We start from the raw sequence: 20,628 nt of genomic DNA on the forward strand, positions 1-20,628 counted from the left end.
CCATTAACCTGCATTTTCACTTTGATTGGCTCATAGGTTTCATAGATTAAAAGCCTACAAATGACTCATGCTTTCACTTTAACTGTCAGCACAAAAACTAAACAATATATTCCTGCATAATAAATTATTAAAACACAGTGATATTGTATTTCCATTCAGTGTATTGATGCTACAACGATGACAGTGATTTATCTACTACAGTATTTCTGGTAAAATATGTTGCAGGCCTCTGGTGAAGTGATTACAGCTGAAGGTTTCCTCTGCTGTGTGGCAGCAGCTGGTTGTTAGCCTATGCTAAAATGCTGGCTATCCCTGCAGGGCACGGTCCAGCACTTGGTCATCCTGGACGGGAAAGGGCATGGTGACACGCAGCAGCCTGTGCTCCTCCATGGTGCGCTGTATGGTCTCATAGGCGTTGGAGTTTCCAGACCAGCAGCGACGAGCCACCTGCAGCATGCAGTAACACAAGGATTAGTGGCAGTCAGCAAATATCTGCAACCTGAACACACTGTAAATGATGAGTGAGACTGGAACAAATCATGCCGTTCTCCCTTTTACAGTCTCACCCCATTGGAGACGTCCCAGTTGAGCATGATATTGGCACGCTTTGCTGCCTCCGCTGAGCCGTCCAAAAGCAAACCAAACCCTCCGTTAATGACCTCGCCCCTATGGGTCACACATAAAAACACAATCACTCAACTTTGTTTTAATTCAATAAACCACTATTTACCATATATTTAGCCAAACTTACCAGCCGACCCCACCACCATTGTGCAGGGACACCCATGTGGCGCCCCTGAATGCATCACCGACAAAGTTCTGAACTGCCATATCTGTAAGAGGGAAAACTGCCACTTTCACTTACATGCACAGTTAAAACTTGGAGGGCAATGCCGAAAACATCAATCACAGGTAATTTGACTATAGTTAGTAGTAATTAGAAACAGATTCTTTGAGAGCTAACATACATACACGTAGTTGTGCATAGCCCTAATGAACAGCACATACCTGCACAAAAGGCAGACCCATCGTAGACATTAGAGGTCTCTCTGAAGGGGCTGTCTGTGCCACTAACATCATGATGGTCTCTGCTAATAACCACAGGAGCCTGAGCAAGAGAGACAACAAAAGACAGCATTGATTATCCATTGTGATCCCACACAGTCTGCAGCAGACATGAAATTCATGTTCTCTCTTACTGAAACTCTTCCCTCTGCAATAGCCTTGTTTATCGCCAAAGCAATGCAGACTCTTCCTTTCTGGTCAGAGTAGAGGATTCTGGCCTGGGATCCGACAACCTACACAAAGAAAATACACAGAAGAAATCCTTATTTATATACCTATTTATATTTTTAGTCAGTGTGATTTGCATCGTTCGTGAGGTTTCTGACCATTTTATGTTTTCCAGCCTCTCTGATCCAGCGGATGTTGTCATTGTACTGTTGTCTGATACGATCAGACACACTGGCACCAATTTCCTCCAGAACTGCAGCAGCGATGTCGTCCGTCACAGCGAGATCCTGGGGGTCACCAGATGTGCACACCCAGCGAAATGGGCCAAATCCCAATGAGAAAATGTCCCTGTGGCAAAGGCAAAATAAATTATTTAACAACAACAATAAACAAAAAAGATGGGGTAGTGAAAGTTTATTGTTCCATCTGTATTAGATTAGATTAGATTATTAGACCTACAGTTTGACAAAATCATTTCATGTCAATATCCACTTACCAGCTTTTATTTATTCTCCAAGTTTCTGGACTTGTTTGACTTTAACATTATCATCTTCAATTTTATTTCCAAGTTCAGAAATATATATATTTTCACACTCTACATGTACAATGTTTTAATTATTAAAGGAAAGTATGATAAACTTCCATCACAAGATTGATGTTAGATTCAAGTGATAAGAAAATGTCTCACCCCATGATGTGCTGGACATAAGAAGGATATCGAAATTCTGTTGCTCCTCCACCAAATTTGTCTACGTCTGCTCCTATAAAACAATACACACACGTCTCGTTATTGCTGGAAAACTGACTGAATGATAATTGCCTGTTTGTTTGTGTGCTAAATGACTTACCAGCTCTCTTGGCCTCCAGGAGAAAAGCATTGCCATAGTCCCAGAAGAACATACCTGCATCAGAGAGCTTGTTAATGGCCTTTATGTGTCTTCGGAGGCTGTAAAGTACATAAAACTATCATTGAGTTAACTATATCTTTCAGCTTATTAGACCAGTATATTGCAGAAAACAAAGTATTATCACGTAACCTTTCTTGGACCATGCCACAGAAACGGTTAGAATCTGTTGACATGAGCTGGTTCGCTTGGCGAAAGCTGAGCTGGACTGGGTAATAGCCTCCGTTGTATGGGTTGTGAAGAGATGTTTGGTCTGATCCCAGATCCACCAGGAGCTCCCCAGTCCTCTCATACTCCAACGCCAGCCTCTCCCTGGTAAGAGAAGTTAGAAAGAGGGAACAAAACTTTCAGGACGGTGAAACTGAAGGGTGGGTTTTTTTTTTTTTTTTTTTTTTTTGCTGCAAACCTGATCTGTATACGACAGAAAGTTTTTACATCTCACTCACCACAAGTCCACGACGTTGCCATGGTAACCGAGACTGAGGGCAGTCTTGGAGTTCTTCGCTTCTCTGCAAGACACAAAATAATCAATACATGAAAATTGCTGTATGTCATAGTAGAGAAGCTCTGTTGTAGGAGTTAGTATTAAACTGTAGTATTCTCTATTATTTGGAACAATATTAAGATGGTAAGTATTGTACTTTAGTTTGGTATTTCCATTTTACATCATTTTACACTACAACTCTTCAAAATGAAAATAGTGAAATATTGTACTGTGCCTATATAGATGCAATTTAACAACAAATTATTACAAACTGTTCAAATTCGCTCCAGCTTGACCAACGGCAGTAAAAAAAAATGCTAGTTACACATTTCACACATGTATCAACATTAAAGGGTTCAGTTTTTGCATTTAGCTCTGAAGTGTTTTGGTTGTTAGCTTAATCGAAACAAAGGTCTGGACACTGGGAAACTTTTAGTTAATGAATGATCTTTTCCTCTCTGTTACCTGATACGTTTAATGCAGTGCTCCATGCTGCTGGTGACCTCCATCAGCCAGCCCTGATCATGCCTCTTTCTAAGAGGAGCCTCGTCGACCTACACAGAAAAAAATCCCCACAATCACATCCACAAAGTCCCGTCAGCGAGGATTAAAACGAAATGAACGGATTGCTAGCTGACCTCTGCAATGACACCAACACAGCCAGCAATGACTGCAGCTTTGGCCTGAGCTCCACTCATGCCCCCCAGGCCAGAGGTCACAAATACCCGGCCCCTCAAGTCACCGGATCCCAGGTACCTCCGACCAGCATTCAGCACAGTCAGCTACACAGAAAAACACAAAGAATATTGCATCTTGTGACAGGTTTATGCTCAAAGAGGGTCCAGGTTCCCTGGTTGGGAAGCACTCATTTGAAGTAAAGCACATTTTGCAAGTAGAAATACTGGGTGCTGTGTGAGCTTTCATTTAGTTTTTACAAACCATAGTGCCATGAACAATTCCTTGAGGGCCAATGTAGCAGTAGCTGCCTGCCGTCATTTGACCATACCTGTAACAACAAAAGGAGGTTACACAAGCTTCTGCATAATAGGCTTAATATGGCAACATGTTTTGTAAATTGTCAAATTACTCTAATTACAAATAATGGAGAAACCAACTCATTTAAAAACTCACATTGAAACACCAAGGGCAAACATCTTTTCATACTGCTCTCTAGAGGAATAATTAGGAATAACCTGAGTGATGCAAGAAAAAAAAAGAAGTGGTGAATACATCAGTGCACTGAGATGCATGGGCTGAAAATACGGCTTTATTCATTTATTTGTAGTGTGTGTTCTGCAGTTACCATGCCATTGGTGATGATGGCACGGGGTGATGAAGGGAGGCTGGGGAACAGGCCCATGGGATGACCGCTGTACATGACCAGAGTTTGTTCCTCTGTCATCTGACTTAGGTAATGCATCACCAGGAGGAACTGCACTCACATAAACACACAAACACAAACCAGCGGTATTCATCTATTGTGTGGTTCGCATACACACCTATCATAAAACATAATAATCTTAACTGGAGCCTACCTGAGCCCAGTTACTGAACACCTGTCCGTTCCCTCCATAGGTCACAAGTTCCTGGGGAAACTGAAGGATAAAAACCATGAAGTCATGTGGATTTACAAAACATAGCTTTACTAAATTAACCCGGGAAATTCACCTGAGCAACTGCTGGGTCCAGGTTGTTCATGATCATTAGCATGAGAGAGGCTGCTTGTCGAGTGCGACATGGGTACTGATCTATGGGGTATGCTCTGAGGAAAGACAAGAAGGAAAATAATTTGTAGTACAATTACTGAAATGTTTATCTGAGGCCTTTGGACTGGCAGAGGTCCAGTGAATGCTGGCAGTGTGTCTGTGTGCATGCACAAATCTACATTTTATTGCATATATATACAGTTTTAAAGAACGCCAGCCAATATTTATCAGATTAATATGGCTGCAGATCTCACTATCAGGTTGCCTCACCTCATGCGTAATGTGGGGCAGAAGCGATACATGTAAATGTGTCCGTACTGCCGCAGCTCCTGGGCAAATTCGGGTGCAAGTGTTTCGTGATGGGAGGGAGGGAAATAACGCAGAGCATTTCTCAGCGCCAACTGCAGGAAAGACGCATTTACAGCAAGTTAGTGAACACAGTGTTTCAATCAATTCTCTTTCACGACAAGCTCTTAGTGTGTATACTCACCCTCTCCTCCTCTGCTGTAAGGTTGGGGGTCCGGATAGGTGCATGAGGCACGCTAGTATCTCTTCCTCGATTAGGTGGTAAAGGATCTAGGGGTAAACCACTGCATATGTCCTTTAAAGTAGACATCCTGTTGAATATTATATGTCCTGAACACTTGAACAGACCTCAAGACATGGATCAGACTGGTTGTAGCCGTCAGCCTCACTGCTGTGACTGTGTCTGTAAAGAGTGGAGGGCGAACACTCTTTGTCTTACTGAACCTTTGCTTTTTTAGATGCCTTTGCCCTTCACAATCCACCAATGGCATGCCACAGATAGAGAGGGTGTTTGGTAATTATTGATCCCTGAGAGTTTAGAGAACAAACAGTGCCACAGACCTCTGGCCCTTGATGCTTAGATATCTAACTTAAAATGTGCATGCCAGAATCTTTGAACATGTCAACTATCAAGTAAAACCGTGTGATTTCACTTTTACAGAACATTTCCATCACTAACTGTAGCTGCATGATGGATGAAACCTTGATAATATGTTTTCAAATCTAATTCTCTGCTTATTGTACTCTCCATGTTGTGTTTGAACGACGTGGAAAGAGAAGAAGACTGAAGGTGTAATGTGTGAGTTATTAGTTTAGGTAACTTGTTTGCGATTAACACAGGTATGTTTGGCTTGCTGCTCATGAGACATATTTAGACATTGGCTCTTGCTGTCAGTGGAGACGTAGACTACAATATTTTGAGACCAGTATAAGGTCACAGCAAAGTCCGGCCCAGAAGATGTAAGAGGTTCACAAAAACCAAAGAGATATCATACATTTTATTATTATACTTTGAACAATGTTCATTTCAAGTCATTTCAATCAGCCCTGTGTTACGCACCAGTTTCACAGTGAGGTAAAAGGTTTCAATCTGTCCCACAGGATAAAGGCCAACTGCAGATTTTAGGTTTTCAGTAACATTAGTATAATAAATGTATGACACAGTGTACATTTAAAATCTTATATGTCATCCATCATATGAAAATATAACAGCTATGTATAAAACATTGCAATATTATGGTTTTAGCCGGGACATGAAAACAAAAAAACAAGAACAGCATGAGCAAGTAGAACTGCTGAGAGTAAGACAAAATCTCAGTATGGATACTCTGCTTGGTCCAAAGGTTCTTCAGCCCTGTTTTACCTGAATCCAACGTGGGATGTAATAAACTGAATTTTAAAACTCTATATTCTTCTCACTGACCGCATTATATTAGTTTTTACAAACGTATAAATCTATCATGATCATAAATAAAATGTTTCAAGTCCAACTGAAATTAAATCACATGTTCATTCTACTACAGAGGACAAACTCTCTCTGTAAATCACGTCCTGCATTCTCCTTACAGGAAAACAAATCATAATCTTGAGGTTTATACTTTGGAATTTTTGGTTTCACAATTGTACTCATCACCCTCATCCAGTAGAGCAATGTCAGGTTTTACCTCCATGTAGATGAAGCACATGTTCCCATATGACCAATCAAATCCCTTTTATTTTTCACCTTATTTAAATAAAGCAGTTGCCACAGACTTAATCCTGAAAAAGCTTTTCGCTTGTACAGGCAAACAGCTTGTACTAACTGTATAGGCAGGACTTTTTCTTTGTCTCTGCTTGTTTGCTGCTGTCAACACTAATACTCGTCTGAGAGCAAAACAAGCATTTCTGATTTTCTAGAAGACAGCCATTTTATCTTAGTAATAAACTAGCAAAATAAAAATAAAAATAATTGTATTGTTCTGCGAAAAGGAATTTCTGAATGTGATTTCAGTTGGACTTCAAAGCCACCAGGGTTTTTCATTAACTCTCCACTGATTTTTCTGTATTGGGTTGTGAAGTATTAGTGTCTTGCTCAGTGGCAAATGTTGAGTTTGCCCCTGATGTTTCTGCAGATGCAGAGTCTTGTGAGGTCTTTTCTGTTTCTGATGATTGTTCATTGGACTTGTTCTCGTCTTCTTGTGGGTACAGCTCTGGGTAACGCTGCATACACTCCTGCATGGCCCTGAACTGCTCCAGGCAGTCAGCGCCCTTTACTTCCTCTTTACTATAGTGGAAACAGGAGAAGGCGTCCTTGAAATCGGACCCACAGGGACCACTGGCCATTCCACCCAGACAGGGGCAGTTCCAGTTGATCTCTCCATTAGGAAGAATCAAACCTAAGATGAGATAAGGGTTTAAGCAGGATACTTAACTTGAGTTTTTAAAACTCCAACAAAGCCACAATTTTACAGCTCCTCACCTTGCTCCTCGTACGGGTCATCTGGATCTTCCTCTACGAGCTCCGCACTACTGGGTGTTGCGTGATCTTCTTTGGTGACAAAGATGATTCGGTCTTTACCTGTTGCGTAAAACACAAAAAAGGCAGAAATCTCTGGTTTAATATCTAACAATTCTTCTGTATTTTGTGAACTATTTGTTTTTATGTTAAATGTTTACAGATTTAGAGGAACGTATTAAGCCCATGTGCAGTGTTGCAACACTGACAAAGGTCAAATGAAGGAAATGTATTAAAATGTTTCCCTCTGATTTCTAATGGAGACAATTATAAAGTTGTTTCAAATCTAGTACTTCCATAATTCCACTTAAGTGAAGTTCAGTTCAGTCTTCCAATATTGGACCAGTTAATTAGAGATCAGGCTGGTGTGAGTGCACTCAGTGTCTTTCTATGAAACACTGTAGACATTTTAATACGCTGCGACTTTGCTGCACCTCGATGCAGGTCAAGGTTAAACACTGTGCTGGTTGCAGTTAGCTAACAGACTCGCTCAGTCAGGATGCAAAGAGTTCACATTTTTACATTTAAATCCTGTCTCATCCATAGGCATGTTAATACATTTTAGAGACCGTGTAAATAACCACAACATTCATTTCTCATTTGTACCTATGGTATAAACGTCAGTGTTAGCTTTCCACATAAGTTAGCCGACTAGCTCGAGCTGATTACCTTCTTCTCTGACTGAGCTCATTTCTTCACGCTGGAAAAGAGAAATCTCCTCTGTCTGATTTAGTGCAATACGGCTGGTTTAAAAACAGAGGATAACAAATATAACTGAGACAAAACACAACACGTGTGAACGTCAGTGGTTTAACACGAACACGGTGCGGAAGCAGCAATACTTCTTCTGTTTCCTGTTTCCGGTAGCGCAGGCGCTCCGGGGCGCAAGGCTGCCCCCTACAGTTCGTAACACTGCATGCAAAATGTTATATTAGTATTTTCCGCTGAATGATGGTTATTACATATATTTTTTTTAAACAATGAATGATGAAAAGTTGAAACTGTATTATATTTCTTAAATGGCTCTTCTGGTGTTTCAGATCCATTTCTGCACTATATTAATAGATACATCTATATAGATACAGATATCTATATCCATCTAATACACGTAACTTGCAGCAACCACAACAATTACTTGGAAAGATACTGTATGACAACAGCAGGTATAACTTATCTTGTTGGTACTGGTTTGCAAAAGCAGCATGAGTTTTAAATGTTTATATGCATTCAAAACATTGCCTGTATCCCTCATTCAAACTCAAAGTTTGTCTATTGGAGTGAGTCTTAACAGCAGCAAAGCATATTTGCTAAAACTCTGCAGACAAACAGGCTGTGAGAATCATAGCCACGAAACATCAGAATATGTTAAATGCATTAACTGTATATTAATAATCACAAAAAAGCTCCGATAACACACCTGTATAGAACTCCCCAGGTGACTAAACACAAGCTGTAACATTTCTCCATAAACACTTTTATTGAGAATGTGTTTTTCTATAAGTTTGTTCTGAAATGTATTTATTTTTACATATTCAAAAGACTTTATCTTACACTTAAGATAAATTCATAGTTAATCAATGCATGGCCTATGTACAGAAAATCATAAATTGCAGAGTCTAAAAAAAGTAATTAAAGAAAGTATGTTTCAAGCAAAATAAACTTTGCAAGTGGGTAACAAGAATGAATGTGTCATGAGTTAATACTGCAACTCCTTGGGAATGCCATACATTAAAACAGTGAAAACCCCTTTTAGACATATACATCAGATGAATAAGATGAGAGATTTAACTTGACAGGCAGAACCCAATGTGAGCTCCACATCCTCTTTTTTCAAGACCCTGCTGAGAAATAAAACCTATAACACGGGGTCAAAAAAACAAACAAACAAAAGAAATAACAACCAACCAACCAAACAAAAAACAAAAAACATCATGTAAATATACAGTACTTGACTCAGAGTCCAGTCAGTTTCTGGTCCACACCTTTACCTGATTGACAGGCTAACAGAAAAATAAAGTTGGAAGCAAATGTAGAAACTACTGCAACACCAAGCAGGAGTACTTGTATTGAGTACTTGTATGCACACAGCAGGCAGCTGACCACCATCTTCCAAGTCAAGTATGCTTGCATACTGAAGTGCTCTCTTCTCTGTGCAGGACTTCGTTTATTACACCAAAGAAGCCTATAAATGAATCTTAGGCAGCATTGACTTGACTTCAGTAAAAAAAAAAAAATCTGATGAAGTACAACTGAAATGTCTTTGTTACTTTGGAAGATAAGTTGAGGGAGCAACAAGCTGTGTAGCCCTACCACCTCACAATGTCCCATTTCAGGTGAATGTCCTGAAGAGATTCCTTAAACATCCTGGAACTGGAGAGCTGATAATGCACGGGCTTCACGCAGTTGTAAAATAAATGCAAGGTTGGTGGTCCTAATAAAAGTTGGTAGAAGGTGGGAGATTGTTGACTTTTCTAAAAGAGCAGGGCTCCCATGCTGCCTACTTCACTCTGTTCTTTCACAAAGATCTCAAAGTACTGATAGATGATGGTAACAGCAAGCAGAATACCGGTGCCAGAACCAATGGCTCCAAGGAAGTCAGCCATTACTGACAAACCACCGATACAGAGACCACCAAAGGCGGCAGCCGTAGGGATGTACCTAGAAAGCAAAACAGAGATATTGAGAGGAACCTTAATGGACAATCGATGCTATGAGTGGAAACAAAGGCTGTGCTAACCAATTTCTTTAAATGTTGCATACTGCTTACTGAAGTGCGTGTAAATGCACTTATTGAGTGAAATGTAAATGCATGTAGAATATTAATCCAAAGTGAAGATAAAAGAAAACAATTCAGTTTTCAGTTATATACAAAAATGAGCATAAAGCACTTTTTGACATTGGGATCAGTGAGTGACAAAATCATCTCAAACTACTTGAACACCTATGAGCCATGACCTTTGATTGAAAGCTGAGATAAAGCTACTGAACTTTAATTTAGATTACTTTGTCAAACATACATTCATAGGCAGAAACTATCTATGGCTTCATGTTAAATTCCTATCTTACACAATGAGGTTAATGTGGACGATGATCACAAAACATGTGTATGTGAAAATGTTTTTGTTTTTACCTGTTTAGTTCATGGACCATTGAAGTTTCTCTGTGTCCTCTCATTACCATCTGCTGCTCCTTCAGCTGTTTAGCCACCTGGATGATGGTGAGAAACAGACCTTTAAAACATGGTCTATTTTAAAAAGACGTGTTACCGCACCTGGTAGAAAGCAGCTACAACTTACATCTTTAGCAGAGGAACCAGAAACTTCAATCCAAGTTTTGGAGAAAAAGGCACATGACCCAAGCATGAAGAAAATGTAGATGAGTGCGTGAACCGGGTCGTCGAGGACGGAGCCAAATGACTCTGGTGGAGAGAGGTAGTAACAGAGTCCACCCACTGGGTAAGCACGGGCTGGACCACCTGACGATGTGTCCTGCAAGCATAAGAAAATAAAAAATACATTTTCCATTATCTAGGATTAACCGAACGATAAGATCACAGAAGCATACATTGTTTCCAAAGTCAATATATGATAAACAGTAAGACTGTGCATTTGAAGGTGATATTCTGCATTATGAACTCGTTCATTCGACTGAACATTGTGTGAAAAACTCAGACTAAACTTTACTTACAGACCAAGTTCCAAGCAGATTAACCAGGAAATTGCCACTGAAGCGTGTGGAAAGCATCTGGGAAATGACATACAAGTTGGAGACCAGGGCAGACTGCAGGATGATGGGAATGTTGGAGGTATAGAAGAGCTTGATGGGGTAGGTGTTGTACTGGCCGCGGTAGCGAGCTGATTTGATGGGCAGATCCACTCTGAATCCCTGGGAGAATAAGTGGATATAAAGGTCAATTCAGTCATGTATAGTGAAGTTCCAACTTTTACAATCATGTCTGTTTTAGACCTCAAGTGGTTAAAAGTGTCAAAAAAGAACTGACAGCAACTGACCTGAAAGTATATCACTACAGCAAAGACAAATACTGTGGCAATGAGGTTCATGAGGTTGGGCAGGTTCTGTCTGTAGAAGGCCTCTCTCAGGGCACGGACTTTGTCTGTTCGTGTGGCCAGCAGATGGAAAAGAGCAATGATTGCTCCCTCAAACTCTGTGCCTACAAACACAGAATGTCACAAAATCATAAGCACATTTCTGTGAAGATCAGAAAATCGACTGCTGTTGTATTTATACGAGTAAGAACTGCATATTCAACGACTTCTGCTTTACAGTGTCGCACCTCTTCCAGTGTTCACAGTTGTGGGGCTGAAAGCTTTCCAGACAATCGTCTCACAGATGTTGGTGGCAATGAAAAGGGAAATCCCAGAACCAAGACCGTAGCCCTTTTGGAGCAACTCGTCCAACAGCAGCACAATCAGCCCAGCTACGAACAGCTGCGGAGAAACACATTAGATACAGTGAGTTGAAAAGGAAAATACTGACACAGTAGTGTATAAGCCCTTTAGAGGACAGCTGTTCCAGTACCATGGGAGCTTATTTTACTCTAATTATTCTAACAATAATTTTACTGTTACGACATAATGAGACGTTTCTTTGAGATACTGCGTTTTAAGTGAAATAACTGCGTTTTAAGTGAAATAACAGAAATTTAATCAGGACAAATTTAAGAAAATCTTAATGTTCTCACCTGAATGATGATGAGCAGGCAGATTCCAGCACCCATCTCGGATGGATCTCCATACATACCAGTCATCACATACACGATGGCCTGACCAATGGTGATGATCATTCCAAACACTGAAAACCATGAATAGGGTTAAAGAAACCAAGGGCATCGTTGCAAAATTTGAACTCCAAGTGTTCACAAATCACATCCTGATGTCAGTTCTCTTACATTTCTGAGCTCCATTGAAGAGGGCTCTATCCTTTGGTGTGTCGCCAACTTCAATGATTTTAGCTCCAGCCAGCAGCTGCATTATCAGGCCCGAGGTGACAATAGGCGAGATACCCAACTCCATCAGCGTACCTGGAAGAAGAAGATATTGACATTAGGAGAGCAGGAGAGCAGACACGTGTATAATGCTTTATTTCTTTATTAGATACATAAATACCTCTGTTTGAGGCCAGGATTACTCTCATCCAGTAGAATGGATCTGCAGAGTCTGAAGACATGATGCCAAAGAGGGGGATCTGGAGGAGACATGTTTTTTTTAGTTATTCATGAAATTAATTGCTTCTATTAACAAGCAAGTGTGAAAATCAATTGTTAATTGGCTCCTCCTGTCAAGTCATATCACATTATTAAAAACACTGAGTTTGTAGTTCAATAAAGTTTTTATTTTTTTATATTCAAAAAAATTAAACACTATAATCATTAATATTTGCATTGCCATTCGGAGTTGGTAGTTACAGTAGTTAATATAATAATAAAATAAAACAACTAGACAACTATAATTAACAGTGACACTTACCTGGCAACACACCAGGAAGATGAAGAGAGTGATGGCAGTCCATAATACCTTTTCTCTGAACTGGATCTGTTTGTTAAGCACATTTCGAGACGTTTAACAACTGGCGACTAAAGCAGAGCAAGCACAAAGTTTATTCATAGTCTTATGCTCCAGTACAATGACGGGTTGATCACAGGATACACACCTTCCTTTCAGGTTTTTGAATCTCTGGCAGCACAGCACAGAAGGGTTTTATCACCTCCAAGAATTTGACTGGAAACAAGCAAACATGAGTGTTTTGAGTGAAGGAACTGGAAATAATAGCAGCTCATCAGTGGGACGTGGCAGTGAATGAGGGGCGGACTCAAGGCAAATCTGATTTTACAATAACCAAAACCAAGCAGATCGGGAGTCAAATAAAGCATTTTGTGTCACTGTGTATTCAGCTTTTTTCTCCAGACCTCTACATTATCACTGTTAAACGTTTCTTGGCGGCATCAGGCTGATGATTTAGGACTCAGGCTCAGTATAACACCGCTCGTCTTATGCGTCGTCATCACTACACTGTCAGTGTCTTTGAATGAGTGGCTAACGAGTTAGCTTACAACATGTTTCCAGCCGACACGAACCACCGTGGAGCTTTTAAGATCGTTAAAAGCAAAAGATTCAGCTAGGATAAATGTAAACCAACTGAATCCACATATTATATCTGGTCAAAAAAGGTTTATACTACTACAAAAGACTACCAAATAGCTACCTAGCTAGCGAGGAAAGCTAGCCGCCTGCTACCAATGCCAGCGACTACACTGTTAGCTAAAGAAGTTGATAAAAACAGTTAAAAACAGCATTTTGGTTCTTGTTACACGGGCTCTAAATACTAGTCTAATAGAAATCAAGTGTGGAAGTGATACTTACTGCCCATGATGTCCCAGCAGTGCAGCTATTTGCTCCTCCACGGGGTAAATCTGAGTAGACTGAACCTCACTGAGCCACAGGCAGGAGAGACACAACTTAGAGACACGTCACGTCACGGATTTAAAGACACACACACGTAAGCACAGTACTACTGCTACTGGTACTACTGCTACTGGTACTACTGCTACTGGTACTACTACTAGTACTACTGCTACTGGTACTACTGCTACTGGTACTACTGCTAGTACTACTACTAGTACTACTGCTACTGGTACTACTGCTAGTACTACTACTAGTACTACTGCTACTGGTACTACTGCTACTGGTACTACTGCTACTGGTACTACTACTAGTACTACTGCTACTGGTACTACTGCTAGTACTACTGCTAGTACTACTGCTACTGCTAGTACTGCTAGTACTACTACTAGTACTGCTACTACTGCTACTGCTACTACTAATACTAATACTACTAGTACTGCTACTACTAATACTACTAGTACTGCTACTACTAATACTACTAATACTACTAGTACTGCTACTACTAATACTACTAGTACTGCTACTACTAATACTACTAGTACTGCTACTACTAATACTACTAGTACAGCTACTACTAATACTACTAATACTACTAGTACTGCTACTACTAATACTACTAGTACTGCTACTACTAATACTACTAGTACTGCTACTACTAATACTACTAGTACTGCTACTACTAATACTACTAATACTACTAGTACTGCTACTACTACTGCTACTACTAATACTACTAATACTACTAGTACTGCTACTACTACTGCTACTACTACTGCTACTACTAATACTACTAATACTACTAGTACTGCTACTACTAATACTACTAGTACTGCTACTACTACTACTGCTGCTACTACTACAGCTGATCACAGGTAGTACTCACACTAAAAGTGCTAGTGGCACTCTACTCTAGTACTCTACTCTATTACTCTACTCTAGTACTCTACTCTATTACTCTACTCTAGTACTCTACTCTAGTACTCTACTCTAGTATTCTACTCTATTACTATACTCTATTACTCTACTCTTTTACTCTACTCTTTTACTCTACTCTAGTACTCTACTCTAGTACTCTACTCTTTTACTCTACTCTATTACTCTACTCTAGTACTCTACTCTAGTACTCTACTCTAGTACTCTACTCTTTTACTCTACTCTAGTACTCTACTCTAGTACTCTACTCTTTTACTCTACTCTAGTACTCTACTCTAGTACTCTACTCTTTTACTCTACTCTAGTACTCTACTCTAGTCCTCTACTCTTTTACTCTACTCTAGTACTCTACTCTTTTACTCTACTCTAGTACTCTACTCTAGTACTCTACTCTAGTATTCTACTCTAGTATTCTACTCTAGTACTCTACTCTTTTACTCTACTCTAGTACTCTACTCTAGTCCTCTACTCTTTTACTCTACTCTAGTACTCTACTCTTTTACTCTACTCTAGTACTCTACTCTAGTCCTCTACTCTTTTACTCTACTCTAGTACTCTACTCTTTTACTCTACTCTAGTACTCTACTCTAGTACTCTACTCTAGTAGCCTGAATACCACTTGGAATTCTTTATTAAAGTAGAAACAAACAGTAAAATGTTCTTGTCAGCAGATTTCCGTGGGAATCAATCTGACTGAGTTACTGATAAAAACAGTGTAACCATGTACATAAGAGGTTTCCTGCAGAACATTTAATTAACATAACATTTATGGAGAATTTCGTTTGATAAACCATCTAACATTCATTTAACTTCTTTTATTACACTTTAGTTGTAACCGATAAAAAAGCAAATGTTGTGGGCTACACAAAATATTTATAAAAGATGGAAAAAAAATCTTGATCACTTAAAAACTTGTTTTACAGCAAAACAGCACAGATGATGAAGACGGAGTGGGAAACATAGCTCTTACTGAGTGTAGTGAGGGATAGGAAAGTAAAGCGAAAGTAGAAATACTGCAATGCAAATACTCTGAAGTCTTATAGTAAGTAATCTACATAGGCTATGCAAAATATAGAAATAAGCTATCTGAAGGCAAAGAGCAAAGACACTGCTGGGCAGAGGCACAGAGGCTTTTGATGTCACCTAAAATTACAAAATGTTCTATATTCTATGTTGTTTAATGTATCTAGGTGTAAATAGTTCGAACAAAATTTGAAATTATAACATGGTGTCTCATATTTATCTTTAGAGCTTAAACCACAATGTCGTCAGTGCACAGGAAACACTGAGGGATTTCCCTTGTCATGTCAATACTTTAGGAGGATGCTGTACTGGATGCATTTTCCAGCAGAGAGCAGCAGTGGCCTGAAATTTAGACCTTTCAGGAAACCGAGGTGTATAAAGGAAGCTTGTGACAGAGCTTTTATTTATGCTCTTGTGCCTGTAAACCAAGACAGAGCCACACACATCAGTAGGATGACAAGATAACAGTAACTCTCTGCATCACCATGAAATGTCATACAAACATCTGCAGTAAATCCTCGAGTTGTAAAGAGCGTCACGTTTTTGTTGAGAGATGCCGAGTGACGCAAAACAAGTAACAAGTAACAAGTAACAATAAAAAGATCAAATAATAATGTGTAAACAATGGTAATGCCATAAAAATGAATGACTCATTAACGCTCACTGTACAGAAGCATGAAGAGTGCACTGCAATAAAACAATGACTGAGAATAATAATGGAGAGGTGATGATGAGGTGTCTTAAAGTCCATCTTCAGATTTCTGTTCCCGTACTTTTACAGCAGGTTTAACTGTCCAGAACACTAATTGTAACACCCTCTGATCATGTACCCATCTTTATCAACACAGTGGAGACGCCTTTGGTTTTTGGCCACAAATGTCAGTATTTAGTATGTCAAGGCTAACTTCACTAGCTGGAAGGGGACAGGGTGGGGGGAGGGGAGGGACAGAGAAAGAGCTCAGTCTTTCCGAACACTCCTTGATAGCATGATGCATGTGTTGAAATAAAAAGTAAAAGATTGCTCTAAGGGAATAAAACCTTATCTACGGCCTTATCTGTCGGACTCTTCCTTTGGTTTTTTCATTGCAGGGCACACGTGTGCTGAAGTCAGCGTACGAGACTCTGCATCCTACCCAGGAACGCACTGATGCCTCTTGCCCTCAAGACATCAACTCTAACATCAACTCTAAAAGCAGACGCCGCACTTTGAAGATCAACAGCTCCAGGCTACATTGATTGTACGAAAAAACAGACAGACAGGGGTCTTTAGTCATTCCTTCAATCCTTTATTCTGTATTTTAAGCAGGAAGATAAGAAGATAAGAAAGCACATGTTACTGGAAGCAACTCACCTGCTGTGTTCACAGCTGGACAGGAAAGTTTGTTAATTATAAGAATGAATGAAGAAAGAATATTACTAAAATTCAATATAGTTTTGCTGAAGGATAACACAATCCATCCACCAACATATCTGAAGCTGTTGTTGTAAATGTACAAATAAGCCACCTAGACACAGTTCCCAAAATATCAAATTTCTTTAATCCAAAGGAGATTAATAAATAATTATAGTAAATAAATACAGCTCCGTGCCCCTGTTAAATTACCCTCCACTGAAACCAGGTTACTCACGACACCCAATCCCTCCCTGTGTCTATTAGTAGATCAAACACTCTGCATTCACCTCTAATTTAAGATGTTTTGCGTGTGTTCGATTTGATTACTGCCACGTATATATGTGTGTAAAGCTGATTAACACTGACAGCTGGCATCAAGCAGAGACCTGCAGTAGGAGGCTAGAAACAGATGCCAGGAGCTTTGTATAGGCTTTATTCTGGTGTTTACTGGATAATGACGTGTCCTCTGCCATGTCCCACCATGCTGTACCGGGATTCTTGGAGAGGACAGGGAAGACTGGAATACACTGACATTATAAGAAAGTGGGTGGGAGTAAAGAGTCACAAGCTTGCCATGAGACTGCGAGAAGTGCGAGTCACTCCCTGCTCGGCTGTTTTATGCTGCCTCTCCTGTTTTCCCTTTCCCACTGCCACTCTGGAACAACCATACCATCATAACACCGGTCACTGAGGAGCAACTTGTTTACAGATCTCTGACTACATGCCACCGTCTCTCACTCTGATTGTCATTTATCTGAGATCAGGGGTTGAAGCTGGAGGGTTTCAACTGGTGGATTTTATTGTCCACATAATCCATTGCGGTGATCCTTCAGACAGAGGAACATTGTGCCCTTGACCACATGCCCCAGATTACATAAACATCTCCACATCAAAGACCCTCACGTCCTCCTTGCAGACATTTTCTCACACAGCATTAGATGGTTAATGGACAGCTTGGCCCTCCAGCTTTAAATAATTGTGACTCTTTACAGATTCACATAGAAAAAAAATAACATTCCCTTTATTTTCCAACATGTTCAGCAGGTGTAATGTTTATTGTGTTTTCCACTGTAATCTACAGTAATATGTTTACATTTTACGTTACGCCATTTTGCAGACACTTCTAAAAGCCCGGTTTTAAATCCCAGTCTACCACATGGAGGGCAACGATCTTACCACTACACTGACATGACAGCCAAACTATCCCAGGAGAGATGTGTGGTCCTTTTTCCTGAAAACATAAGCACTGGGTACAGCTGTTTATTGATGATTCTCCTGGTCATCACACAAATACAGAATATAAAGCAACAGGTGATTCTCTTGCAATAGTTAACAATGTTCAAACAGGGCAATCAACTTATAAATATAAAAATCTAACTTAATTTGAACAGAATGTACAATATTGAATATACATCATCCTGTCAACCTCGTGAAATATGTCTTCATGAGAAATAGAAGGGTTCAGCACCATGACATGACACCATTTTCAGTGTTCACTGCTGTAGTCCTAAAATTAATGAGTAATAAATTTATTTATAGAGCACTTTTCACAAAGTGCTTCACATAACCAACAAAAAACACAGGCAGCCCAAGTAGTTCAAATGTTCCTTGTGACATAACTGTGCTGCAAATGAATGAGAGCGCTTTTCACAGGAACTTTTCATTGAAATATCCCGTGTCTATCTCCTCCACCCACTCATTATGAACCATCTATGGGCTCTGCAGTTACTTGAAGTATGAGTCTGGTGTTAAGTGGAAAATATTTGTGTGTGGGGGATTATTGCAGTCATGTTTTCACAAGCAGAGAAGCAATACAATGCTTGTGACACGATAATGTGGTGTGACTGACAAATCACATCACAACCCTGCAAGAGTTAACCATCCTTAATCCAGATTATTCCAGACTATGAACTGTATACTCATCGCTGTCTCAACCGGTCGTGTCCTGTCTGAGTTATTTTAAGCACACATACTCATATGCTTTGCTCCGGTTGCTGCAGGGAGAAGGAGTGTGCCCGTTCTGTAACAGAGACACAAATCCACATTACAGCGAGGGCAGCAGTGGTGGAGGTTGCTACAACAGACAGACCTCAGAAATGTTATCTTCACATGGGACATTGATCTGGATGGGTTACGTCTGATAGAGCAGATCCAAAGCTTGTAGAAGTTGTCGGCAGCCCACACATCATGCTCCCTTTCTTTTGGGAAAGGGAGCATGATGTGTGGGGTGCACAGTGTCCTTGTGTGGACACTGTTTCTTACATTTAAAAATTTGCCTGTTGAATAGAACTCATGGACAAATTAACAGAACAACGTCAAACAATGAGTGAAACACAGGATTGAAAATCAAAACACAGTTATATACAAATCTCCGTTCTATCCTGAGGTCAGAGACTGTGAGAATCTATTCAACGCTGGTGAGTGGTGACATTGTTCTGGAGGCTCGTGGTGACCTGGCAATCTGCTGAGATGCTTTCTTTCATTTCATCTCCCAGCTGTACAAATATGTAAATAGTCAATGCGGTGTCCCCCTTTGTGGATGTGGTCATTTAAATGAATGTTTAGAGCAGCTGCTGATATCCTGACACAACGGCTGATTGCAGCTGGTGAGAAATAAAACAAAACAGCCTGTCACACCGCTGGAGTTATATAATCCCAGTGCTCCTCTGGTCCGGTCCAAAAGAAAACAAACGGATAATCAGCGTGTATTCTGCCCTGTCTACGTACGTATCCTGTTTATGCACCCTCAACAGCCATGACTCCTTGATCTTGATCGCGACATGGGGCTCGATAAAAACAAGTGAAATATCACATTGTGTTGCTTTGGCCCAGAGTGGATCAACACGGCCGTGATTCCCAGGACCTCTAAGCTCATGTTTGCGTGTGTGTTTCAGCTGACCATCATTTGAAAACAGTGCTGGCAGAGGTAAAAGCGGTAAACCTGTGGTACACCACCTGATATGGAAATAGGCCAACGGCCATAAAGACACATCATAAATTCTCTGATCAGGTGCCACTTCATTCCTACTGGTGATTGCGTGTAGATATCTGGTCAATTTGTTGACCAGAGTTCAAGGAGACTTGCTTGGGAGGTTGTGAAGACAGATTTACATATAGTGTATCTGTGTCCTGTGTGGTCTCAGACAGATCAGCTGATTCACCTGTTACTGTTCAGTGTAACAGTTTTTCATTTCCTCTTGAAAACATCTGCTCTTGAAGGGGTGTTCTTAGTTTTTGTTTATTTGTCTCATTCCCTGTAGGTACATACACTATGTGTCCATTTTCATTCACATCTTCCGTTCTCCATCAAAAATATTTTGTTATGCACAATAACTTTATTCAGGAGCTAGAATCTAGAATATTCGGCGTAGGTCTAAACATTTCTCCGTCTGTGTGGGAGTTATTTTAAGGTTACATAGACTACTTTGTTGTTTCTACAGGGGGAGAGACAGTGGATGGCCTGGGAGCCAGTCAGGTTTAGGGTTAGGATTAGTCAGACCAGTGCATCCTAATGTGGACAAGAGTAGAAACACATGATTCATTTACACGGGGCTATTTGGAATTTTTATCTATCCATGTCACCTATTTCACACATTGTGAAATTGTCAAAAGCTTTAAACAGGTAAGTTGAATGATACCTGGCCTTTAGAAATGTACTGGCATTCTCACAAATAACCCCACCCTTCATGAGGAACAGGTGTGCCAAGTTGTTGAAAAGTGACGTTGCTC

The 20,628-nt window shown here is 40.2% G+C and overlaps 3 protein-coding genes across 3 annotated transcripts; all 3 read right to left on the bottom strand.

Annotated features, from left to right (window-relative positions):
• Positions 1–143: 143 nt before the first annotated feature.
• uroc1 (urocanate hydratase 1) lies at positions 144–5,053 on the bottom strand. Its single transcript, XM_026348604.1, has 19 exons — positions 4,819–5,053; positions 4,599–4,729; positions 4,291–4,384; positions 4,158–4,217; positions 3,926–4,054; positions 3,754–3,815; positions 3,562–3,628; positions 3,261–3,404; positions 3,088–3,176; positions 2,585–2,647; positions 2,271–2,450; positions 2,082–2,179; positions 1,922–1,994; positions 1,392–1,581; positions 1,200–1,298; positions 1,009–1,108; positions 752–833; positions 567–666; positions 144–447 (listed from the first exon to the last, which is right to left on the bottom strand). Exons 1-19 carry the CDS (start codon positions 4,942–4,944, stop codon positions 307–309), a joined length of 2,028 nt encoding a protein of 675 aa, XP_026204389.1. The 5' UTR covers positions 4,945–5,053; the 3' UTR covers positions 144–306.
• Positions 5,054–5,614: 561 nt separating this feature from the next.
• Positions 5,615–7,959, bottom strand: chchd4b (coiled-coil-helix-coiled-coil-helix domain containing 4b). Its single transcript, XM_026348607.1, has 3 exons — positions 7,798–7,959; positions 7,093–7,191; positions 5,615–7,009 (listed from the first exon to the last, which is right to left on the bottom strand). Exons 1-3 carry the CDS (start codon positions 7,817–7,819, stop codon positions 6,654–6,656), a joined length of 477 nt encoding a protein of 158 aa, XP_026204392.1. The 5' UTR covers positions 7,820–7,959; the 3' UTR covers positions 5,615–6,653.
• A 622-nt stretch (positions 7,960–8,581) lies between these two features.
• Positions 8,582–13,597, bottom strand: LOC113155125 (protein transport protein Sec61 subunit alpha-like 1). Its single transcript, XM_026349644.1, has 12 exons — positions 13,509–13,597; positions 12,799–12,866; positions 12,615–12,680; positions 12,255–12,333; positions 12,038–12,169; positions 11,831–11,940; positions 11,423–11,576; positions 11,139–11,299; positions 10,816–11,013; positions 10,425–10,616; positions 10,259–10,335; positions 8,582–9,786 (listed from the first exon to the last, which is right to left on the bottom strand). The coding sequence occupies exons 1-12, from the start codon at positions 13,513–13,515 to the stop codon at positions 9,600–9,602; spliced, it is 1,431 nt and encodes a 476-aa protein (XP_026205429.1). The 5' UTR covers positions 13,516–13,597; the 3' UTR covers positions 8,582–9,599.
• Positions 13,598–20,628: the final 7,031 nt, after the last annotated feature.

The sequence above is a fragment of the Anabas testudineus genome, chromosome 5 (genome assembly GCF_900324465.2).
Source record: "Anabas testudineus chromosome 5, fAnaTes1.2, whole genome shotgun sequence".
Taxonomy (NCBI): Eukaryota; Metazoa; Chordata; class Actinopteri; order Anabantiformes; family Anabantidae; genus Anabas; species Anabas testudineus.

Coding starts and splice junctions, on each gene's coding strand:
- chchd4b (XM_026348607.1), bottom strand. CDS start 7,819: ATGAGCTCAGTCAGAGAAGAAG. Junction 7,192..7,797: donor GAGCTCAGTCAGAGAAGAAG/GTAATCAGCTCG, acceptor TTTACGCAACAG/GTAAAGACCGAATCATCTTT. Junction 7,010..7,092: donor TGACCCGTACGAGGAGCAAG/GTGAGGAGCTGT, acceptor ATCTCATCTTAG/GTTTGATTCTTCCTAATGGA.
- uroc1 (XM_026348604.1), bottom strand. CDS start 4,944: ATGTCTACTTTAAAGGACATATGCAGTGGTTTACCCCTAGATCCTTTA. Junction 4,730..4,818: donor TTACAGCAGAGGAGGAGAGG/GTGAGTATACAC, acceptor TCTTTCCTGCAG/TTGGCGCTGAGAAATGCTCT. Junction 3,177..3,260: donor GTGTTGGTGTCATTGCAGAG/GTCAGCTAGCAA, acceptor TTTTCTGTGTAG/GTCGACGAGGCTCCTCTTAG.
- LOC113155125 (XM_026349644.1), bottom strand. Junction 11,941..12,037: donor CTTCAATGGAGCTCAGAAAT/GTAAGAGAACTG, acceptor CATGGTTTTCAG/TGTTTGGAATGATCATCACC. Junction 11,577..11,830: donor GCCTGCTCATCATCATTCAG/GTGAGAACATTA, acceptor GTTTCTCCGCAG/CTGTTCGTAGCTGGGCTGAT.